General features: G+C 50.7%; 1 protein-coding gene across 24 annotated transcripts in view; it reads right to left on the bottom strand.

Moving 5' to 3' along the window:
* The window catches only part of PLEC (plectin), a 288,841-nt gene that overhangs the window by 96,080 nt on the left and 168,462 nt on the right, over nucleotides 1-24,299 (bottom strand). For 21 of the 24 annotated variants that reach the window (XM_083144997.1, XM_083144996.1, XM_083144998.1 and 18 more), the window contains one exon: nucleotides 3,612-3,673. In XM_083144997.1, coding sequence (XP_083001123.1) covers nucleotides 3,612-3,673 — 62 coding nt within the window. Of the gene's footprint in view, nucleotides 1-3,611; nucleotides 3,674-6,887; nucleotides 7,202-24,299 lie in introns of those variants that run through there. The other 3 variants (XM_083145003.1, XM_083145005.1, XM_083145010.1) reach the window with 2 other exon arrangements.

Raw genomic sequence — 24,299 nt, 5'->3', positions numbered from 1 at the left:
TCAACTCCACGCCGACGTGGATAGTAGGGCATGAAAAGGTCGGAGGACGCGTACCGCCGCCCCTCGCGGGCTCGCTGCGCTCGCCACGCTTCGGGTTGGCGTGGATCGTGGGGTGGCGTTAAAAATTTGGGGGGACATTTAAGGGTTAATTGTGCCTATTTGGGCTCTGTAGCCCATTTAACATTGATTCCTATGGCCAAATCGCGGGCATTGAGGCATTTTACATGAAAATCGCGGTCAATCAGCCTTTTTAACATTGTTCCCTATGGGAAAATCGCGGTCATCGCGGGCAGCAGATTTTTATGTACCCGCGATGACCGCGATTTTTTACCCCCGACGCACGCGATTCCAATCGCTGGCGCCCTTCTAGGTAAAGAGTACCTATGTAACTAGTACTGATGATCCGGGCCGACATGTAATTAGTACGGATGATCCGGGTCTATATGTAACTAGTACGGATGATACAGGTTTAGTACATAACTACCACAGATGATCTGGGCTTATATGTAACTAGTACAGATGATCCGGGCCGATATGTAACTAGTACAGATGATCTGTATACAGGCCTATATGTAAATATTACGGATGATCCGGGTTTAGTACATAACTAGTACGGATGGCCTGGGTCCAGTCACAGAAGCAGCTTGTATAACAGTGTTGTGAGAGTCTGGGGAAGATTCCAAACAGAAGACGCGGGAGCTGTTGGGAGGTTCCTCACATCCTCCAGGCCTGTGGGAGGGAGGCCAGACACACAAAAGGTCAGTACTCAGGGTGGGAGTCAGCCCTGTCCAGTAACCCCTTCAGTGCAATGCGGGGAAGATTAGAGCAGGGTCTCTGAGTGTAAGATGGCTCATTACTTGTGCGCTCTCCAGCCCATTTCCTGGTGCACCGGTTGCCATGGTATCTCAGGATAACAACCCAAGCTTACTGTATCTGTGATGCACGTGCTCAGTAGGGACCCCCTCGTGCGGCAGGAAAGCGGAGACCACAAGGCTTCCTGAATGCAATGCTCACTACAGCCCAGAACATGCTATTTCTGTGCCTGCAGGAACCTGGCGCTGGTGAGAAAACGCTCAGGAATCCCGTGCGCAGACGGAGGGAAGCGATTCACGCTGAGACACCAGGGAACACCCAGCCAGGATGGGTGACTATGTCCCCACACCGGTGTTATCTCCAGCTCCAATGTCATTCCTACACTATGGGGATTCTCCCACTATGGGATATATGCAGGAACCAATGGGCTTTGGAAGGAGATAAAGTAACAGCCAACCAGCTGTCTGTGTTTCTAAAATGACACCGTTATCCCTCTCTAGGGCTTAGCCCCCCGAGATGTAACATGGTGACTGCACTGCAGAAGATGGCGGATTCCCGCACTGCAGATGAGAGAGATGGTGACGTTCCGAGAATGGGAGAGAAACCCGCAAGTTACCAGTGCCAGATGCAGGGGAAGAGGTGGCACGGCCCAGCAGCGTCACTCTGCCAGATGTGTGTCAGATTTCCCCCCCCCCCCCTTATGAGAATCAGGAGTTCCCCCTAACCCGGGTGTATACGCCACAAGACCAAAATATTTCCATGTGACGGAGAGAACGTTCCACAGGCAGAGAAATGCTGACACATACACCATTTCCTTTGTGGTACAAGAGAGTAACGGGTTCCTATAGCAACGGAGGGCAAAATATTTAACATCTAGTGGTAGCTTAGCAGTCCCGATATCTTCTTGTCCCTGTTACCCGCTATATATACTGTATATAAAACTGCACTCTGAGTTATTCCCTGTGCTTCTGTAATGATAAGTGCCATTTACAATATTTGGATATAAAGAAATACTGTGTATGGTGTGACTGCAGGCAGTGTGAGGTGTACCGGTGTAGTCATGTGACTGTAGGCAGTGTGAGGTGTACCGGTGTAGTCATGTGACTGCAGGCAGTGTGAGGTGTACCGGTGTAGTCATGTGACTGCAGGCAGTGAGGTGTATGGGTGTAGTCATGTGACTGCAGGCAGTGTGAGGTGTACCGGTGTAGTCATGTGACTGTAGGCAGTGTGAGGTGTACCGGTGTAGTCATGTGACTGTAGGCAGTGTGAGGTGTACCGGTGTAGTCATGTGACTGCAGGCAGTGTGAGGTGTACCGGTGTAGTCATGTGACTGCAGGCAGTGAGGTGTATGGGTGTAGTCATGTGACTGCAGGCAGTGTGAGGTGTACCGGTGTAGTCATGTGACTGCAGGCAGTGTGAGGTGTACCGGTGTAGTCATGTGACTGTAGGCAGTGTGAGGTGTACCGGTGTAGTCATGTGACTGCAGGCAGTGTGAGGTGTACCGGGTGTAGTCACGTGACTGCAGGCAGTGTGAGGTGTACCAGTGTAGAGATGTGACTGCAGGAAGTGCGAGGTGTACCGGTGTAGTCATGTGACTGTAGGCAGTGTGAGGTGTACCGGTGTAGTCATGTGACTGCAGGCAGTGTGAGGTGTACCGGGTGTAGTCACGTGACTGCAGGCAGTGTGAGGTGTACCGGGTGTAGTCACGTGACTGCAGGCAGTGTGAGGTGTACCGATGTAGTCATGTGACTGCAGGCAGTGTGAGGTGTACCGGGTGTAGTCATGTGACTGCAGGCAGTGTAAGGTGTACCGATGTAGTCATGTGACTGCAGGCAGTGTGAGGTGTACCGATGTAGTCATGTGACTGCAGGCAGTGTGAGGTATACCGGGTGTAGTCATGTGACTGCATGCAGTGTGAGGTGTACCGGGTGTAGTCATGTGACTGCAGGCAGTGTGAGGTGTACCGATGTAGTCATGTGACTGCAGGCAGTGTGAGGTGTACCGGTGTAGAGATGTGACTGCAGGCAGTGTGAGGTGTACCAATGTAGTCATGTGACTGCAGGCAGTGTGAGGTGTACCGGTGTAGTCATGTGACTGCAGGCAGTGTGAGGTGTACCGGTGTAGTCATGTGACTGCAGGCAGTGTGAGGTGTACTGGTGTAGTAATGTGACTGCAGGCAGTGTGAGGTGTAACGGGTGTAGTAATGTGACTGCAGGCAGTGTGAGGTGTACCAGGTGTAATAATTTGACTGCAGGCAGTGTGAGGTGTACTGGTGTAGTAATGTGACTGCAGGCAGTGTGAGGTGTAACGGGTGTAGTAATGTGACTGCAGGCAGTGTGAGGTGTACCAGGTGTAATAATTTGACTGCAGGCAGTGTGAGGTGTACCGGATGTAGTCATGTGACTGCAGGCAGTGTGAGGTGTACCGGTGTAGTCATGTGACTGCAGGCAGTGTGAGGTGTACTGGTGTAGTAATGTGACTGCAGGCAGTGTGAGGTGTAACGGGTGTAGTAATGTGACTGCAGGCAGTGTGAGGTGTACCAGGTGTAATAATTTGACTGCAGGCAGTGTGAGGTGTACCGGATGTAGTCATGTGACTGCAGGCAGTGTGAGGTGTACCGGGTGTAGTCATGTGACTGCAGGTAGTGGGAGGAGGAAACTGCAAGTAGTGGGATGAGTACACTGCTGGTAGTGGGAGGAGTCCACAGCAGGTAGTGGGAGGAGTCCACAGCAGGTAGTGGGAGGAGTACACTGCAGGTAGTGGGAGGAGTACAATGAAAGCAGGGCTCATAGTCTTACCTTTATAAGATGCTTGTTCACCCATTTGGTAAAAGTTTTCTTTTGTACCCGATCCCTTTCATCTGGAAGAGAGAGAGAACAGGTTGAGCACAATACAGCCAATGATAGAGTGCTCCCTCCTCCCTACAGGCTGCTCCAATGATACATTTATATAAACAGACACATTTATATTATATTGCCCTGACAGGAAAGCGTGCACTCCTCATTACAGCCATTCATACAACATGTCCCAACAGGGGGAACGCGGCACCCAGAGGAAACGTTTACTGCATAATGTCATTCCAATAACCAGGTATATAGTCCTTCAGCTGTAGTCCCAACAGAGCGGACTCTGAACAGGCCGATATTCTCTATGTGATAAGTCTGTGGCTGGTGTACAGTGGTGACTTATTCTATAGCCTGTAATGCTAATATATATGTACAGAGATTATTATTACCAGTTATTTATATAGCGCACACATATTCTGCAGCGCTGTACAGAGAATATTATTACCAGTTATTTATATAGCGCACACATATTCCACAGCGCTGTACAGAGACTACTATTACCAGTTATTATATAGTGCACACATATTCCACAGCGCTGTACAGAGACTATTATTACCAGTTATTTATATAGCGCACACATATTCCGCAGCGCTGTACAGAGAATATTATTACCAGTAATTATATAGCGCACACATATTCCGCAGCGCTGTACAGAGACTATTATTACCAGTTATTATATAGCGCACACATATTCCGCAGCGCTGTACAGAGAATATTACCAGTTATTATATAGCGCACACATATTCCACAGCGCTGTACAGAGAATATTATTGCAAGTTATTATATAGCGCACACATATTCCACAGCGCTGTACAGTGACTATTACCAGTTATTATATAGCGCACACATATTCCGCAGCGCTGTACAGAGATTATTATTACCGGTTATTATATAGCGCACACATATTCCGCAGCGCTGTACAGAGACTATTATTACCAGTTATTATATAGCGCACACATATTCCGCAGCGCTGTACAGAGAATATTACCAGTTATTATATAGCGCACACATATTCCACAGCGCTGTACAGAGAATATTATTGCAAGTTATTATATAGCGCACACATATTCCACAGCGCTGTACAGTGACTATTACCAGTTATTATATAGCGCACACATATTCTGTTGCGCTGTACAGTGACTATTACCAGTTATTATATAGCGCACACATATTCCGCAGCGCTGTACAGATTATATTATTACTAGTTATTTATATAGCACACACATATTCCGCAGCGCTGTACAGAGATTATTATTACCAGTTATTATATAGCGCACACATATTCCACAGCGCTGTACAGAAAATATTATTACCAGTTATTATATAGCGCACACATATTCTACAGCGCTGTACAGAGACTATTATTACCAGTTATTTATATAGCGCACACATATTCCGCAGCGCTGTACAGAGAATATTATTACCCACTATTATATAGCGCACACATATTCCGCAGCACTGTACAGAGACTATTATTGCCAGTTATTTATATAGCGCACACATATTCCACAGCGCTGTAGAGATTATTATTACCAGTTATTATATAGCGCACACATATTCTGCAGCGCTGTACAGAGATTATTATTACCAGTTATTATATAGTGCACACATATTCCGCAGCGCTGTACAGAGAATATTATTACCAGTTATTATATAGCGCACACATATTCCGCAGCGCTGTACAGAGACTATTATTACCAGTTACTATATAGCGCACACATATTCCACAGCGCTGTACAGAGAATATTATTACCAGTTATTATATAGCGCACACATATTCTGCAGCGCTGTACAGAGAATATTATTACCGGTTATTTATATAGCGCACACATATTCCACAGTGCTGTACAGAGAATATTATTACCAGTTATATTATATAGCGCACACATATTCCGCAGCGCTGTACAGAGAATATTATTACCGGTTATTTATATAGCGCACACATATTCCACAGCGCTGTACAGAGAATATTATTACCAGTTATATTATATAGCGCACACATATCCTGCAGCGCTGTACAGAGAATATTATTACCGGTATTTATATAGCGCACACATATTCCACAGCGCTGTACAGAGAATATTATTACCAGTTATATTATATAGCGCACACATATTCCGCAGCGCTGTACAGAGAATATTATTACCCACTATTATATAGCGCACACATATTCCGCAGCACTGTACAGAGAATATTACCAGTTATTATATAGCGCACACATATTCCGCAGCGCTGTACAGAGATTATTACCAGTTATTATATAGCGCACACATATTCCGCAGCGCTGTACAGAGAATATTATTACCAGTTATTATATAGTGCACACATATTCCGCAGCGCTGTACAGAGACTATTATTACCAGTTATTATATAGCGCACACATATTCCACAGCGCTGTACAGAGACTATTATTACCAGTTATTATATAGCGCGCACATATTCCACAGCGCAGTACAGAGAATATTATTACCAGTTATTATATAGCGCACACATATTCCGCAGCGCTGTACAGGGAATATTATTACCAGTTATTATATAGCGCACACATATTCCGCAGCGCTGTACAGAGACTATTATTACCAGTTATTATATAGCGCACACATACCGCAGCGCTGTACAGAGACTATTATTACCAGTTATTATATAGCGCACACATATTCCGCAGCGCTGTACAAAGAATAGTTGAACATTCACATCAGTCCCTGCCCCAGTGGAGCTTACAATCTATATTCCCTACCACATGTACACGCACACACAGACATTCAGACGTTCTAGGGTTGATTTTGTTGAGAGCCAATTAGCCTACAGTATATTTTTGGAATGTGGGAGTAAACCAGAGTACCCGGAGGAAACCCACAGAGAGAATATACAAACTCTACACAGTTCGGGCCATGGTGGGAATAGAACACATGACCTCAGCGCTGTGAGACAGTTATACTAATCATTACACCATCCGTAGAATACAGAACACACAGGTGCTGCGTCTACATCACCCAGCATTACGAGGGTTAATACAACAGTATATAGTTACGCCCAGCATTATGTGCCCAGCTGTATTCATGTTACCTGGAGCTGGCGGAGAAAGGGTTAACAGAGTAAATACCATAAACACTGGAATCCTCCCTATACAGACAGGAGATAGGGCGCACACACCTGGATCCTCCCTATCCCCAGCTATTAACCCTCTCCCCTCCATCAGACGTGGTACCCCCATACCCCAGGCTGTACCTTTCTTGCCCTCTGTGGCCCTCAGCACCGCCAGGTACAAGTTGTCCTCTGAGCTTGTTCGTTGGCGGAAGGAACTGTCCTGATTGGACGGCAGTGCTGCATTACTGCGATACATTTGCTGGTCCATTGAGCTTACAATCCTCGGTCTCCCTCCCAGATGAGGACACAGCTCTTGCAGGAGACTTCTGTTCCCCTACAGCAGTGTTTTCTGTGTGTCTGGTCCCTTGCAGTGTGTGAGCCACTGTTACTGCTGTTTCCTAACTTCTCTGTATTCTCAGACCTTCACCTCCCTCCTTCCCTTTCTCTCTCTCCCCCCAGATTGGCCACAGGCTAAGCAATTCCAAGCCTGCCCTGTCTGGTTCCTGCCCTGCCCCAGCTATGCCTTCCCCTTTCCGAGGTGTGTCAGAGATCCACACTTCAAGGTGTGCCCACTGCCACTCCCCACGGACTCAGGGCTCTCCCACCCCTCTACTCCCCCCCCCTCCATCCGAAGACAGGAAACCTCAGCAACTCCGCCACCCAGAGTCTGCAATACTGGTCAGAGAGCGGCATTATACAGAGACTGCTAGAACGTCACCAGAGAGTGGCGTTATACAGAGACTGCTAGAACGTCACCAGAGAGTGGCGTTATACAGAGACTGCTAGAACGTCACCAGAGAGCGGCATTATACAGAGACTGCTAGAACGTCACCAGAGAGCGGCATTATACAGAGACTGCTAGAACGTCACCAGAGAGCGGCATTATACAGAGACTGCTAGAGCGCGGCATTATACAGAGACTGCTAGAACGTCACCAGAGAGCGGCATTATACAGAGACTGCTAGAACGTCACCAGAGAGCGGCATTATACAGAGACTGCTAGAACGTCACCAGAGAGCGGCATTATATAGAGACTGCTAGAACCTCACCAGAGAGCGGCGTTATACAGAGACTGCTAGAACGTCACCAGAGAGCGGCATTATACAGAGACTGCTAGAACGTCACCAGAGAGCGGCATTATACAGAGACTGCTAGAACTTCGCCAGAGAGCGGCATTATACAGAGACTGCTAGAACGTCACCAGAGAGCGGCATTATACAGAGACTGCTAGAACGTCACCAGAGAGCGGTATTATATAGAGACTGCTAGAGCGTCACTAGAGAGCGGCATTATACAGAGACTGCTAGAACGTCACCAGAGAGCGGTATTATACAGAGACTGCTAGAACCTCACCAGAGAGCGTCATTATACAGAGACTGCTAGAACCTCACCAGAGAGCGGAATTATACAGAGACTGCTAGAACGTCACCAGAGAGCGGCATTATACAGAGACTGCTAGAACGTCACCAGAGAGCGGCATTATATAGAGACTGCTAGAACCTCACCAGAGAGCGTCATTATACAGAGACTGCTAGAACGTCACCAGAGAGCGGTATTATATAGAGACTGCTAGAACGTCACCAGAGAGCGGCATTATACAGAGACTGCTAGAACGTCACCAGAGAGCGGCATTATACAGAGGCCGCAGCTAGAACCTCACTAGAGACCATCGTTATACAGAGGCCGCAGCTAGAACCTCACTAAAGACCAGCGTTATACAAAGGCCGCAGCTAGAACCTCACTAAAGACCAGCGTTATACAGAGGCCGCAGCTAGAACCTCACTAGAGACCAGCGTTATACAAAGGCCGCAGCTAGAACCTCACTAAAGACCAGCGTTATACAAAGGCCGCAGCTAGAACCTCACTAAAGACCAGCGTTATACAAAGGCAGCAGCTAAAACCTCACTATAGACCAGCGTTATACAGAGGCCGCAGCTAGAACCTCACTATAGACTAGCGTTATACAGAGGCCGCAGCTAGAACCTCACTAGAGACCAGCGTTATACAGAGGCCGCAGCTAGAACCTCACTAGAGACCAGCGTTATACAGAAGCCGCAGCTAGAACCTCACTAGAGACCAGCGTTATACAGTGGCCGCAGCTAGAACCTCACTAGAGACCAGCGTTATACAGAGGCCGCAGCTAGAACCTCACTAGAGACCAGCGTTATACAGAGACCGCAGCTAGAACCTCGCTAGAGACCAGCGTTATACAGAGGCCGCAGCTAGAACCTCACTAGAGACCAGCGTTATACAGAGGCCGCAGCTAGAACCTCACAAGAGACCAGCGTTATACAGAGGCCGCAGCTAGAACCTCACTAGAGACCAGCGTTATACAGAGGCCACAGCTAGAACCTCACTAGAGACCAGCGTTATACAGAGGCCGCAGCTAGAACCTCACTAGAGACCAGCGTTATACAGAGGCCGCAGCTAGAACCTCACTAGAGGACCAGCGTTATACAGAGGCCGCAGCTAGAACCTCACTAGAGACCAGCATTAAACAGAGGCCGCAGCTAGAACCTCACTAGAGACCAGCATTATACAGAGGCCACAGCTAGAACCTCACTAGAGACCAGCGTTATACAGAGGCCGCAGCTAGAACCTCACTAGAGACCAGCGTTATACAGAGGCCGCAGCTAGAACCTCACTAGAGGACCAGCGTTATACAGAGGCCGCAGCTAGAACCTCACTAGAGACCAGCGTTATACAGAGGCCGCAGCTAGAACCTCACTAGAGACCGGCGTTATACAGAGGCCGCAGCTAGAACCTCACTAGAGACCAGCGTTATACAGAGGCCGCAGCTAGAACCTCACTAGAGACCAGCGTTATACAGAGGCCGCAGCTAGAACCTCACTAGAGACCAGCGTTATACAGAGGCCGCAGCTAGAACCTCACTAGAGACCAGCGTTATACAGAGGCCGCAGCTAGAACCTCACTAGAGACTGGCGTTATACAGAGGCCGCAGCTAGAACCTCATTAGAGACCAGCGGTATACAGAGGCCGCAGCTAGAACTTTACTAGAGACCAGCGTTGTACAGAGGCTGCAGCTAGAACCTCACTAGAGACCAGCGTTATACAGAGGCCGCAGCTAGAACCTCACTAGAGACCAGCGTTATACAGTGGCCGCAGCTAGAACCTTACTAGAGACCAGCATTATACAGAGGCCGCAGCTAGAACCTCACTAGAGACCAGCATTAAACAGAGGCCGCAGCTAGAACCTCACTAGAGACCAGCGTTATACAGAGGCCGCAGCTAGAACCTCACTAGAGACCAGCGTTATACAGAGGCCGCAGCTAGAACCTCACTAGAGGACCAGCGTTATACAGAGGCCGCAGCTAGAACCTCACTAGAGACCGGCGTTATACAGAGGCCGCAGCTAGAACCTCACTAGAGACCAGCGTTATACAGAGGCCGCAGCTAGAACCTCACTAGAGACCAGCATTATACAGAGGCCGCAGCTAGAACCTCACTAGAGACCGGCGTTATACAGAGGCCGCAGCTAGAACCTCACTAGAGACCAGCGTTATACAGAGGCCGCAGCTAGAACCTCACTAGAGACCGGCGTTATACAGAGGCCGCAGCTAGAACCTCACTAGAGACCAGCATTATACAGAGGCCGCAGCTAGAACCTCACTAGAGACCGGCGTTATACAGAGGCCGCAGCTAGAACCTCACTAGAGACCAGCGTTATACAGAGGCCGCAGCTAGAACCTCACTAGAGACCGGCGTTATACAGAGGCCACAGCTAGAACCTCACTAGAGACCGGCGTTATACAGAGGCCGCAGCTAGAACCTCACTAGAGACTGGCGTTATACAGAGGCCGCAGCTAGAACCTCACTAGAGACCAGCGTTATACAGAGGCCGCAGCTAGAACCTCACTAGAGACCAGCGTTATACAGAGGCCGCAGCTAGAACCTCACTAGAGGACCAGCGTTATACAGAGGCCGCAGCTAGAACCTCACTAGAGACCAGCGTTATACAGAGGCCGCAGCTAGAACCTCACTAGAGACCGGCGTTATACAGAGGCCGCAGCTAGAACCTCACTAGAGGACCAGCGTTATACAGAGGCCGCAGCTAGAACCTCACTAGAGACCAGCGTTATACAGAGGCCGCAGCTAGAACCTCACTAGAGACCGGCGTTATACAGAGGCCGCAGCTAGAACCTCACTAGAGGACCAGCGTTATACAGAGGCCACAGCTAGAACCTCACTAGAGACCAGCGTTGTACAGAAATGACACATGTAACATTTGGGCTGTAGCACAGGCGATGGTCCCATCCGGTGCCCAGGATGTTGCCACGCGGGATGGGTCGGTTCTCGCATTCCTAGAACTTGCTTTGACAGAGCTGGCTAAATATCTTGCAGCTATACATTCCTGCAGCCGGCGCTTCCACGCTCAGCAATTAACCCTGTCAGCCGGTGCCCCACCCTGATCACTAGATGTGCGGCTGGCTGCCAGCTGTCTGGTGGCACACAGGAAGTGGGTGACTTATCGCACAGCGCCGTAGCGTGCATCACTTGTTGGATGCAATGGCCAGGGGACCGCATAGCAACGCTCTGCAGAATTCCGCATGGCTCTGCTACATTATACGCCTGACTGTTAGTGCATACAGTATCACCCAGTATGAGCGTGTAGGATACATGGGCATAGTAGTCCACCTGTGTGACATCTGCTCAGAGGATTGGAGGACACAGTACCCCGGCCCACGACACATGCTTTGTGGACTGACCATAGGTCTAACAATTCGGTGTTTTCCTGCTGGATTAATCGGTTATTAGATTGTCCAGCAGTAAAATGATTCACGCAGTTAATGAGAACAGATCCCGCTGACGTGTGTACCAGGCCCGCTCACACAAGGACCAAAGTTCTGTATTACTAAGTGTGAAGCGGTGGGGCGAAAACGTGGAGAAATATGGCAGTGTCCCCCCAGCAACCTGTTACACAACCGGACAGCAAAGGTAACATTTCATTCTTTCACATGTAGATTATATCATCCCCAGTCCCACAATGAGAGGCCACAGGTGATCAGGCGAAACGGTGACAATGTCTTTGTACGGATTTCCAGGGGCAGGACAATGGGAATGTACCATCGGACAATCACCAAACCCCACCCGGTCTGTCCTGTTCTCCCAGTATATAGCCAGGTCCACAAAAGAGCCACTTATAGCGATTATCCTGTGATCCCTCAATCAGGAATACCTGCGACACCAGGCCTGTCAGCCGCACTCATAGTATTGCCGAAACCTAGACCCTGACACATCAGCAAATAGGGCTGGAGGAAGCGTTATCTCCTCCATGTACAGAGATGTCTGCTGCGGGGATACGGTAATTGGGTCACCAGCATTAGGTCGACACCATTAGGTCGACATGCAGGAAGTTTGACATGGGTTAGGTCGACAGTCAAAATGTGGACATGTGCTTTTTGAAATTTTTTGGAGCTGATGTGGTATTTTATGCCCTGTGCCGAGCGTAGCGAGAGCAGCGGGCCATGCGAGGGGAAGCAGTGCTACATTTCAGTGCCAATGTCGATTGTGTCAACATTCAGGACAAAAAAATGTGAAAAACCCTATGTTGACATTTTGACTGTCGACCTAACCCCTCTTGACCTAGACTCATGTCGACCTAAATGCATGTCGACCAACATCGTGGTGACCTAATGATCCACACCCCTGCTGTGGCCCCTTCATTACTAATAGCAGCGCAGCCCCCATAGGTACCTAAGGGTTTCAGCTGTACAAGTGGCCCTCACTCTCCAGCACGTCACCCACAGATCGGTCCCGTAGCTCCGGGGACACCATAGGCTGGTATTAGGGTGTAATCCTATGAGTGCAGCAGTATCTCTGTAATCCCGTGTTCTATGCTGGAGCTGTGGATGTCTCTGTATATTATTATACTAGGTGATTCATCGCGCCCTACGGGCGTTCTTCACACCGTCGTAAGAGGCTGCGCCCCCTTAATTTGTGAACATTTGTATATGAGAAAGATGGTTAGAATTGTATGTGAGATGCCTGTATTACAACTTGAGTTATAGGTGAAATGTGTTACATAGAGAGCATATGATTTGGAAGGGGGTGTGTATTGTATTGTTTAATTAAAAAGAGGTTACAGAGTAAGATGTACATTGATAGTGTGGAGGGTACAGTGACATTTGTGGGTGTGGGGGGGGGGGGCTGTGCGTGCGTGTTGTTTAGGTGTGTGTGTGCAATAGTATAGTAGGGTGTTTCTGAGTCAGCGGCTCCCCACTGTCACGACACAGGAAAACAGGAGGCTGGGTAGTGATATGGGTGTGTGGGCATAAGGGGGACTAAAGAGGAGGGTGGGAGATACTGTGCAGCTTCTGCCAGTGGGTGAGGGTCCAGTGCGGCAGTACAGGAGTACAGGATGGTGGCCCTGAGTCAGTGTCTCCTCCTACTGGGTGGGAGTTCGGGTGCATGAGAGCAGGAGGCTGGGCTATAAGGCATGATAGGGGCATGTGGGCAAAACAGCGTCAGCGACTCCCCAGTGGTGGAAGTTACGGTTCAGGAGACCAGGAAGCTGGGTAGTGATAGGGGTGTGTGAGTATACGGGGAACTAAAAAGGGGCTTAGGGGTGCCGTGAATTGCGGAGGGGCGCGGGGGGGTGCCGTGAATCAAGGGAGGGAGGGGGCGCAGGTGTCGGCGAATCGCAGGAGAGGGCGGGGGTCCGCAAAGCGTGGGAGGGGGCGTGAATTGCGCGAGGGAGGGTTGCGAATCGCGGGGGGTGCGCGGGGGGTCCGTGAATTGCGGGGGGGGGGGGGGCACGGGGCGCGATGAATCACCTAGTTGGTTATATATTCTTGTAGAAGGATGGTAGGATGTTGCTGTCATTCAGAATGCATTTACATAAACAGTAATAGTAGCAGTAAAAGGTCTGACTTAAAACACCTACAGTAAAACTGAGGGGTCTTACCCTCCGCATACCGATACTGAGTAACAATGGGGGGTCTTGCCCTCAGCACACCGATACTGAGTAACAATGGGGGGTCTTACCCTCCGCATACCGATACTGAGTAACAATGGGGGGTCTTACCCTCCGCATACCGATACTGAGTAACAATGGGGGGGTCTTACCCTCCGCACACCGATACACAGTAACAATGGGGGGTCTTACCCTCCGCATACCGATACTGAGTAACAATGGGGGGTCTTGCCCTCCGCATACCAATACAGAGTAACAATGAGGGGTCTTACCCTCCGCATACCGATACTGAGTAACAATGGGGGGTCTTGCCCTCCGCACACCGATACTGAGTAACAATGGGGGTCTTACCCTCCGCACACCGATACTGAGTAACAATGGGGGGTCTTACCCTCCGCACACCGATACTGAGTAACAATAGGGCGGTCTTGCCCTCTGCATACCGATACAGAGTAACAATGGGGGGTCTTTCCCTCCGCATACCGCTAAAGAGTAACAATGGGGGTTCTTGCCCTCCGCATCCCGATACTGAGTAACAATAGGGGGGTCTTGCCCTCCGCATACCGATACTGAGTAACAATGGGGGGTCTTGCCCTCCGCATCCCGATACAGAGTAACAATGGGGGGGTCTTGCCCTCCGCATAACGATACAGAGTAACAATGAGGGGTCTTGCCCTCCGCATACCGATACTGAGTAACAATAGGGGGGTCTTGCCCTCCGCATAACGATACAGAGTAACAATAGGGGGGTCTTACCCTCCGCATACCGATACTGAGTAACAATGGGGGTCTTACCCTCCGCATACCGCTACTGAGTAACAATGGGGGTCTTACCCTCCGCATACCGCTACTGAGTAACAATGGGGGGTCTTGCCTTCTGCATCCCGATACTGAGTAACAATAGGGGGGTCTTGCCCTCCGCATACCGCTACTGAGTAACAATGGGGGGTCTTGCCCTCCGCATCCCGATACTGAGTAACAATAGGGGGGTCTTGCCCTCCGCATACCGATACTGAGTAACAATGGGGGGTCTTACCCTCCGCATACCGATACTGAGTAACAATGGGGGGTCTTGCCCTCCGCATCCCGATACAGAGTAACAATGGGGGGTCTTGCCCTCCGCATACCGATACTGAGTAACAATGGGGGGGTCTTGCCCTCCGCATACCGATACTGAGTAACAATGAGGGGTCTTACCCTCCGCATACCGCTACTGAGTAACAATGGGGGGTCTTGCCCTCCGCATACCGATACTGAGTAACAATGGGGGGTCTTACCCTCCGCATACCGATACTGAGTAACAATAGGGGGGTCTTACCCTCCGCATACCGATACTGAGTAACAATAGGGGGGTCTTGCCCTCCGCATACCGATACAGAGTAACAATGAGGGGTCTTACCCTCCGCATACCGATACTGAGTAACAATTGGGGGTCTTGCCCTCCGCATACCGATACAGAGTAACAATGAGGGGTCTTGCCCTCCGCATACACAGAAATCACAGTTAGAAAGTCTTTACACTAATGATTTAGCAGCAGACAAAGGTTCAGAGGGTTAATTGACGTGTAACAGAACAAACATCCTCAGCCTGGGATTGTGCAGAGGTGTCACCTGTACAGGGAGAGTACATTCCTGGCAGACATATCACACATACATCACAGGCTGGGGAGAGGGAATACCTGAGCAATGCCTCATATCCTCACCAGACACAGCATCTGTACCCACCCAGCGGCACCGGGCATTCACCCTGCTTACATCTGCCCCAGCCCTGCTTACTGCTGCCCCAACCCTGCTTTCATCTGCCCTAACCCTGCTTACATTTGCCCCAGCCCTGCTTACATCTTCCCCAGTCCTGCTTACTGCTGCCCCAACCCTGCTTTCATCTGCCCCAGCCCTGCTTACATCTGCCCCAGCCCTGCTTACATCTGCCCCAACCCTGCCTACATCTGCCCCAACCCTGCCTACATCTGCCCCAACCCTGCCTACAGCTGCCCCAGCCCTGCTTACAGCTGCCCCAGCCCTGCTTACTGCTGCCCCAACCCTGCTGACATCTGCCCCAACCCTGCTTACATCTGCCCCAGCCCTGCTTACATCTGCCCCAGCCCTGCTTACAGCTGCCCCAGCCCTGCTTACAGCTGCCCCAGCCCTGCTTACAGCTGCCCCAGCCCTGCTTACATCTGCCCCAACACTGCTTACATTTGCCCCAGCCCTGCTTACATCTGCCCCAGTCCTGCTTACATCTGCCCCAGCCCTGCTTACATCTGCCCCAGCCCTGCTTACATCTGCCCCAGCCCTGCTTACATCTGCCCCAACCCTGTTTACACCTGCCCCAACCCTGCTTACATCTGCCCTAACCCTGCTTACATCTGCCCTAACCCTGCTTACATCTGCCCTAACCCTGCTTACACCTGCCCCAGCCCTGCTTACAACCCAACTTACACCTGCCCCAGCCCTGCTTACAACCCTGCTTACATCTGCCCCAGCCCTGCTTACATCTGCCCCAGCCCTGTTTACATCTGCCCCAGTCCTGCTTACATCTGCCCCAGTCCTGCTTACATCTGCCCCAGTCCTGCTTACATCTGCCCCAATCCTGCTTACAACTGCCCCAGTCCTGCTTACATCTGCCCCAGCCCTGCTTACATCTGCCCCAGCCCTGCTTACAGCTGCCCCAGCCCTGCTTACATCTGCCCCAGCTCTGCTTACATCTGCCCCAGCCCTGCTTACATCTGCCCCAGCCCTGCTTACATCTGCCCCAGTCCTGCTTACATCTGCCTCAGTCCTGCTTACATCTGCCCCAACCCTGCTTACATCTGCCCCAGTCCTGCTTACATCTGCCCCAGCCCTGCTTACATCTGCCCCAGCCCTGCTTACATCTGCCCCAGCCCTGCTTACATCTGCCCTAACCCTGCTTACATCTGCCCCAGTCCTGCTTACATCTGCCCCAGTCCTGCTTACATCTGCCCTAACCCTGCTTACATCTGCCCCAGTCCTGCTTACATCTGCCCCAGTCCTGCTTACATCTGCCCCAGTCCTGCTTACATCTGCCCCAGCCCTGCTTACATCTGCCCTAACCCTGCTTACACCTGCCCCAGCCCTGCTTACACCTGCCCCAGCCCTGCTTACACCTGCCCCAGCCCTGCTTACACCTGCCCCAGCCCTGCTTACATCTGCCCCAGCCTGCTTACATCTGCCCTAACCCTGCTTACACCTGCCCCAGCCCTGCTCACATCTGCCCCAACCCCGCTAACGTCTTATTCTGCACCAACACCTGGCAATGTGTGAGCCTTTAGAATTTGTAGTTGTCACCAAGTCCTCAGTACAGACCTCCATACGCACTAGGCAATTCACCTGTAATTTGAGCTGTATTCCAGAGACTGCGCTGATCAATCACAGAAAATGAACCCACATTGCAGGTGAATGACCGCGGGACCGATGTGACGCCTGGTCCTGTGCCCCTTCTACTAGGATATCAGGGAAGATAGGACAGGGATGTCCTGGAGGTGCACCACTGATGTAAAAGTCTGTTCCCTGTAATACACATTGCTGCACTGCAACCAGATACAATAGGACAGCACCCCCTTGTGGACAAACCATATAACACAGCAGATAATATGTACAAGGCATAATGTAAAGGAATTATACATTATGCAATATACTGCTTATACAGAGAGACCATAGTCATCACCACTCATGCTGCAAGTAATGGATGAACCGTGTTGTTACTAAACAGGACAGCAAAACTCCTCCATTCTCTCATCATCTCACTCCACTACTGCAACCTCCTCTTATTATCCTTTATACAGATGGCGCCACAAGGGATCCGCAGCGCCCTGTTATAGAGCACATAACCCAGGAGACAGTGACTTACAGCTGAATACAATAGAGGACAAGTACAGGGCACATAACCACAGCTGCATCAGCAGGGGACACTGACATAAGTATCAGGGGGCAGAGAACAAGGGATCCGCAGCTCCCTATTACAGAGTATATAACCCAGGAGACAGTGACTTACAGCTGTACACAATAGAGGACAAGTACAGGGCACATAACCATAGCTGCATCAGCAGAGGACACTGACATAAGTATCAGGGGGCAGAGAACAAGGGATCCGCAGCACTCTATTACAGAGTACATAATAACCCAGGAGACAGTGACTTACAGCTGAATACAATAGAGGACAAGTACAGGGCACATAACCATTGCTGCATCAGCAGGGGCACTGACATAAGTATCAGGGGGCAGAGAACAAGGGATCCGCAGTGCCCTATTACAGAGTACATAACCCAGGAGACAGTGACTTACAGCTGAATACAATAGAGTACAAGTACAGGGCACATAACCATAGCTGCATCAGCAGAGGACACTGACATAAGTATCAGGGGGCAGAGAACAAGGGATCCGCAGCACTCTATTACAGAGTACATAACCCAGGAGACAGTGACTTACAGCTGAATACAATAGAGGACAGGTACAGGGCACATTACCATAGCTGCATCAGCAGGGGCACTGACATAAGTATCAGGGGGCAGAGAACAAGGGATCCGCAGTGCCCTATTACAGAGTACATAACCCAGGAGACAGTGACTTACAGCTGAATACAATAGAGTACAAGTACAGGGCACATAACCATAGCTGCATCAGCAGAGGACACTGACATAAGTATCAGGGGGCAGAGAACAAGGGATCCGCAGCACTCTATTACAGAGTACATAACCCAGGAGACAGTGACTTACAGCTGAATACAATAGAGGACAAGTACAGGGCACATAACCATAGCTGCATCAGCAGAGGACACTGACATAAGTATCAGGGGGCAGAGAACAAGGGATCTGCAGCTCACTATTACAGAGTACATAACCCAGGAGACAGTGACTTACAGCTGTATACAATAGAGGACAAGTACAGGGCAAATAACCATAGCTGCATCAGCAGAGGACACTGACATAAGTATCAGGGGGCAGAGAACAAGGGATCCGCAGCACCCTATTACACAGTATATAACCCAGGAGACAGTGACTTACAGCTGTATACAATAAAGGACAAGTACAGGGCACATAACCATAGCTGCATCAGCAGAGGACACTGACATAAGTATCAGGGAGCAGAGAACAAGGGATCCGCAGCACCCTATTACAGAGTACATAACCCAGGAGACAGTAACTTACAGCTGAATACAATAGAGGATAAGTACAGGACACATAACCATAGCTGCATCAGCAGGGGGCACTGACATAAGTATCAGGGGGCAGAGAACAAGGGATCCGCAGCGCCCTATTACAGAGTACATAACCCAGGAGACAGTAACTTACAGCTGTATACAATAGAGGACAAGTACAGGGCACATAACCATAGCTGCATCAGCAGGTGGCACTGACATAAGTATCAGGGGCAGAGAACAAGGGATCCGCAGCGCCCTATTGTAGTATATAACCCAGGAGACAGTGACTTACAGCTGTATACAATAGAGGACAAGTACAGGGTATATAACCATAGCTGCATCAGCAGGGGACACTGACATAAGTATCAGGGGGCAGAGAACAAGGGATCCGCAGCTCACTATTACAGAGTATATAACCCAGGAGACAGTGACTTACAGCTGAATACAATAGAGGACAAGTACAGGGCACATAACCATAGCTGCATCAGCAGGGGACACTGACATAAGTATCAGGGGGCAGAGAACAAGGGATCCGCAGAGCCCTATTACAGAGTATATAACCCAGGAGACAGTGACTGACACCTGTATACAATAGAGGACAAGTACAGGGCACATAACCATAGCTGCATCAGCAGGGGACACTGACATAAGTATCAGGGGGCAGAGAACAAGGGATCCGCAGCTCACTATTACAGAGTACATAACCCAGGAGACAGTGACTTACAGCTGTATACAATAGAGGACAAGTACAGGGTACATAACCATAGCTGCATCAGCAGAGGACACTGACATAAGTATCAGGGGGCAGAGAACAAGGGATCCGCAGCGCCCTATTACAGAGTATATAACCCAGGAGACAGAGACTTACAGCTGTATACAATAGAGGCCAAGTACAGGGCACATAACCATAGCTGCATCACAGAGGACACTGACATAAGTATCAGGGGCGGCAGAGAACAAGGGATTCGCAGCATCCTATCACAGAGTATTTAAACCAGGAGACAGTGACTTACAGGTGTATACAATAGAGGAAAAGTACAGGGTACATAACCATAGCTGCATCAGCAGAGGACATTGACATAAGTATCAGGGTGCAGAGAACAAGGGATCCACAGCGCACTATTACAGAGTATATAACCCAGGAGACAGTGACTTACAGCTGAATACAATAGAGGACAAGTACAGGGCACATAACCATAGCTGCATCAGCAGAGGACACTGACATAAGTATCAGGGGGCAGAGAACAAGGGATCCACAGCGCACTATTACAGAGTATATAACCCAGGAGACAGTGACTTACAGCTGAATACAATAGAGGACAAGTACAGGGCACATAACCATAGCTGCATCAGCAGGGGACACTGACATAAGTATCAGGGGGCATAGAACAAGGGATCCGCAGCACCCTAATACACAGTATATAACCCAGGGGACAGTGACTTACAGCTGAATACAATAGAGGACAAGTACAGGGCACATAACCATAGCTGCATCAGCAGAGGACACTGACATAAGTATCAGGGGGCAGAGAACAAGGGATCCGCAGCGCCCTATTACACAGTATATAACCTAGGAGACAGTGACTTACAGCTGTATACAATAGAGGACAAGTACAGGGCACATAACCATAGCTGCATCTGCAGAGGACACTGACACAGGACTCCCACCTGTACTACTCACACTGGTACACCCTCACACCTCCCCTACTCCCACATGTATTACTCCCACTGGTACACCCTCACACCTCCCCTACTCCCACCTGTACTCCTCACACTGGCACACCCTCACACCTCCCCTACTCCCACCTGTACTACTCACACTGGTACACCCTCACACCTCCCCTACTCCCACCTATATTACTCACACTGGTACACCCTCACACCTCCCCTACTCCCACCTGTACTACTCACACTGGTACACCCTCACACCTCCCCTACTCCCACCTGTACTACTCACACCGGTACACCCTAACACCTCCCCTACTCCCACCTGTGCTACTCACACTGGTACACCCTCACCCCACCCGTACTCCCACCTGTACTACTCACACTGGTACCCCAATCACACCTCCCCTACGCCCACCTGTACTGCTCACACTGGTACACCCTCACACCTCCCCTACTCCTACCTGTACTACTCACACTGGTACACCCTCACACCTCCCCTACTCCCACCTGTACTACTCACACTGATACACCCTCACACCTCCCCTACTCCAACCTATACTACTCACACTGGTACAACCTCACACCTCCACTACTCCCACCTGTACTACTCACACCGGTACACCCTCACACCTCCCCTACTCACACCTGTACTACTCACACCGGTACACCCTCACACCTCCCCTACTCACATTGGTACACCCTCACACCTCCCCTACTCCAACCTGTACTACTCACACTGGTACACCCTCACACCTCCCCTACTCCCACCTGTACTACTCACACTGGTACACCCTCACACCTCCCCTACTCCCACCTGTACTGCTCACACTGGTACACCCTCACACCTCCCCTACTCCAACCTGTACTACTCACACTGGTACACCCTCACACCTCCCCTACTCCCACCTATACTACTCACACCGGTACACCCTCACACCTCCCCTACTCCCACCGGTACACCCTCACACCTCCCCTACTCCCACCTGTACTACTCACACTGGTACACCCTCACACCTCCCCTACTCACACTGGTACACCCTCACACCTCCCCTACTCCCACCTGTACTACCCACACTGGTACACCCTCACACCTCCCCTACTCCCACCTGTACTACTCACACTGGTACACCCTCACACCTCCCCTACTCCCACTGGTACATCCTCACACCTCCCCTACTCCCACCTGTACTACTCACACTGGTACACCCTCACACCTCCCCTACTCCCACCTGTACTACTCACACTGGTACACCCTCACACCTCCCCTACTCCCACCTGTACTACTCACACTGGTACACCCTCACACCTCCCCTACTCCCACTGGTACACCCTCACACCTCCCCTACTCACACTGGTACACCCTCACACCTCCCCTACTCCCACCTGTACTACCCACACTGGTACACCCTCACACCTCCCCTACTCCCACCTGTACTACTCACACTGGTACACCCTCACACCTCCCCTACTCCCACTGGTACATCCTTACACCTCCCCTACTCCCACCTGTACTACTCACACTGGTACACCCTCACACCTCCCCTACTCCCACTGGTACATCCTTACACCTCCCCTACTCCCACCTGTACTAATCACACTGGTATACCCTCACACCTCCCCTACTCCCACCTGTACTACTCACACTGGTACATCCTCACACCTCCCCTACTCCCACCTGTACTACTCACACTGGTACACCCTCACACCTCCCCTACTCCCACCTGTACTACTCACACTGGTACACCCTCACACCTCCCCTACTCCCACTGGTACACCCTCACACCTCCCCTACTCACACTGGTATATCCTCACACCTCCCCTACTCCCACCTGTACTACTCACACTGGTACACCCTCACACCTCCCCTACTCCCACCTGTACTACTCACACTGGTAGACCCTCACACCTCCCCTACTCCCACCTGTACCACTCACACTGGTACACCCTCACACCTCCCCTACTCCCACCTGTACTCACACCTCCCCTACTCCCACCTGTACTCACACCTCCCCTACCCCAGTTGTTATTAGTGTTTATTCTAGCACCCACTATCTTTGAATACCCATGCAGTTCCTCTTCCCTGTCAGGGGTGTCGCTGTCTGCTGTAGTGCTTCTAGCACTGATATCCAAACCAGACCTGTGCTAGAAACACCACAGCAGGCAGCGACACCCCAGGCAGGGAAGAGGAACTGCATGGGTTTTCAAAGATAGCGGGTGCTAGAATGAACACTAGTTATATTCTCACTATCTACACTCTGTCACACTTGCCTCTATGTCTATCAGATTAGACCCTCTCGCGCAGCAGGGCCCTAAGGTGCATGTATCTGGCCTTACCGTTTGTGTCCCTATGATATGCATGCCCTGTTTTCGCCGCTGCCGGGGGGCTGCGCAGCGCTGTGGCGCCGTACAGATGAACAATAAATAACAATTGCCCTACGGCTCAGAGACCTGCCGTTCTTACATTCCTCACATTGGTTCTGTCACTGTGAGTAAGGGCCCTGGGCCCTCTGGCTACACTCAGGTGCATTGTGGATCCTCACATTACAAAGACTGAGTGCCGGGCACATGCCGGCCTCTGACCTAGTACATAGCTCAGCACAGACCAGAGGGCTCCTGTCACCATAGCGTGTGATAACATGCCTGTAAGGTAATATGTGTGTACCAGCACAGAGCGCAGTGCCACCTTCTCGCGTGTCTTACAGTAATCTCTGCCCTGCCTAATACACACGGTATACTCTGCACTGTACTATATAACACTGTGGCAGGGACATCACACTGTACTTCCACATGAAGATAATGTGGAGGATCCGGTCCAGGTTTTAGAGCAGCAGCAGGGAAACTGATGTGATCAAAGTGGGGCTGATTAGCAGCATCTGTGCTCTCCTCATATAAGGGTCTCCAGGGCAGGAGGTCATTGCTCCTGATGGTGCACTAGCTGTCCAGGTGATGGGCCGGGGTGTGGGCTGCGGTAGGGACCACCGGAGCTTTCTGAGGAGTGTGTACTATGCTGTGACACCTGTATGCTGCACTGCTGTAACTATACTTCCCTATGCTGATTGCCTGCTAGTAAATAAAGACCAAGACTTCATCTTCATCAGTGGGCCCCATTGATTTATAACCCCACCCACTTTTAAAGGGGGCGGCGTCTGATGCTATTCATCACTAGTATGAACGCCGTCGAGTAGTCAATGGCATTCCCACCGAGTGGGTGAGAACACCAGCGACTTTTGTTCACCAGAGCCGTGTCCTGCAAGCCCCGCCAAGACGGCACCCGCTATGCCTGCCAGCGAGTAACACCGATAGCGATTTACAACACGTGCCAATGATGCGCGTACAGTTAGGGTAAGAACAGAATAAAAAAGGACCCCTTATACAACCTTTCACACCGCCGCAAAAACTCGTGGACCCGGGTCAGTGGCGGTGTAACAGGGGTCAACCTGTGTCCATTTCTGCTGGACTTCTACCCAGGTCCTGACCAGGGTGGAACATGGGCAGGACCCAGTAGTGCGCGACATAAATGGTCTCAGAACGGGTGGGGACATCCAGCGCTCTCCTCACTCCCCTCTGACTCGGCCGCTGCAGCCTGTGCCTTTATATATAACGGGCAGTGGTGGCGGCAGTAGGCTCAGCACACCACACGGACAGCCAGGACAGTGTGCTTACTGCGGGGGGTCTGCTGTCACACTGGGCAGCCTGGAACAGGAGGCGGCTGCTGCAGGCACCAAGAGACCGGAGAGGAGCTGAGCTGCTGGGAGGAAGGTAACTAGCTCCTAGGGGAGGCATTATGGAGGCTG

This window comes from Crinia signifera, chromosome 5 (assembly GCF_055691185.1).
Source record: "Crinia signifera chromosome 5, ASM5569118v1, whole genome shotgun sequence".
Classification (NCBI taxonomy): Eukaryota; Metazoa; Chordata; class Amphibia; order Anura; family Myobatrachidae; genus Crinia; species Crinia signifera.
The sequence above is the reverse complement of the archived record's forward strand: the minus strand, read 5'-3'. Positions and strand labels throughout refer to the sequence as shown.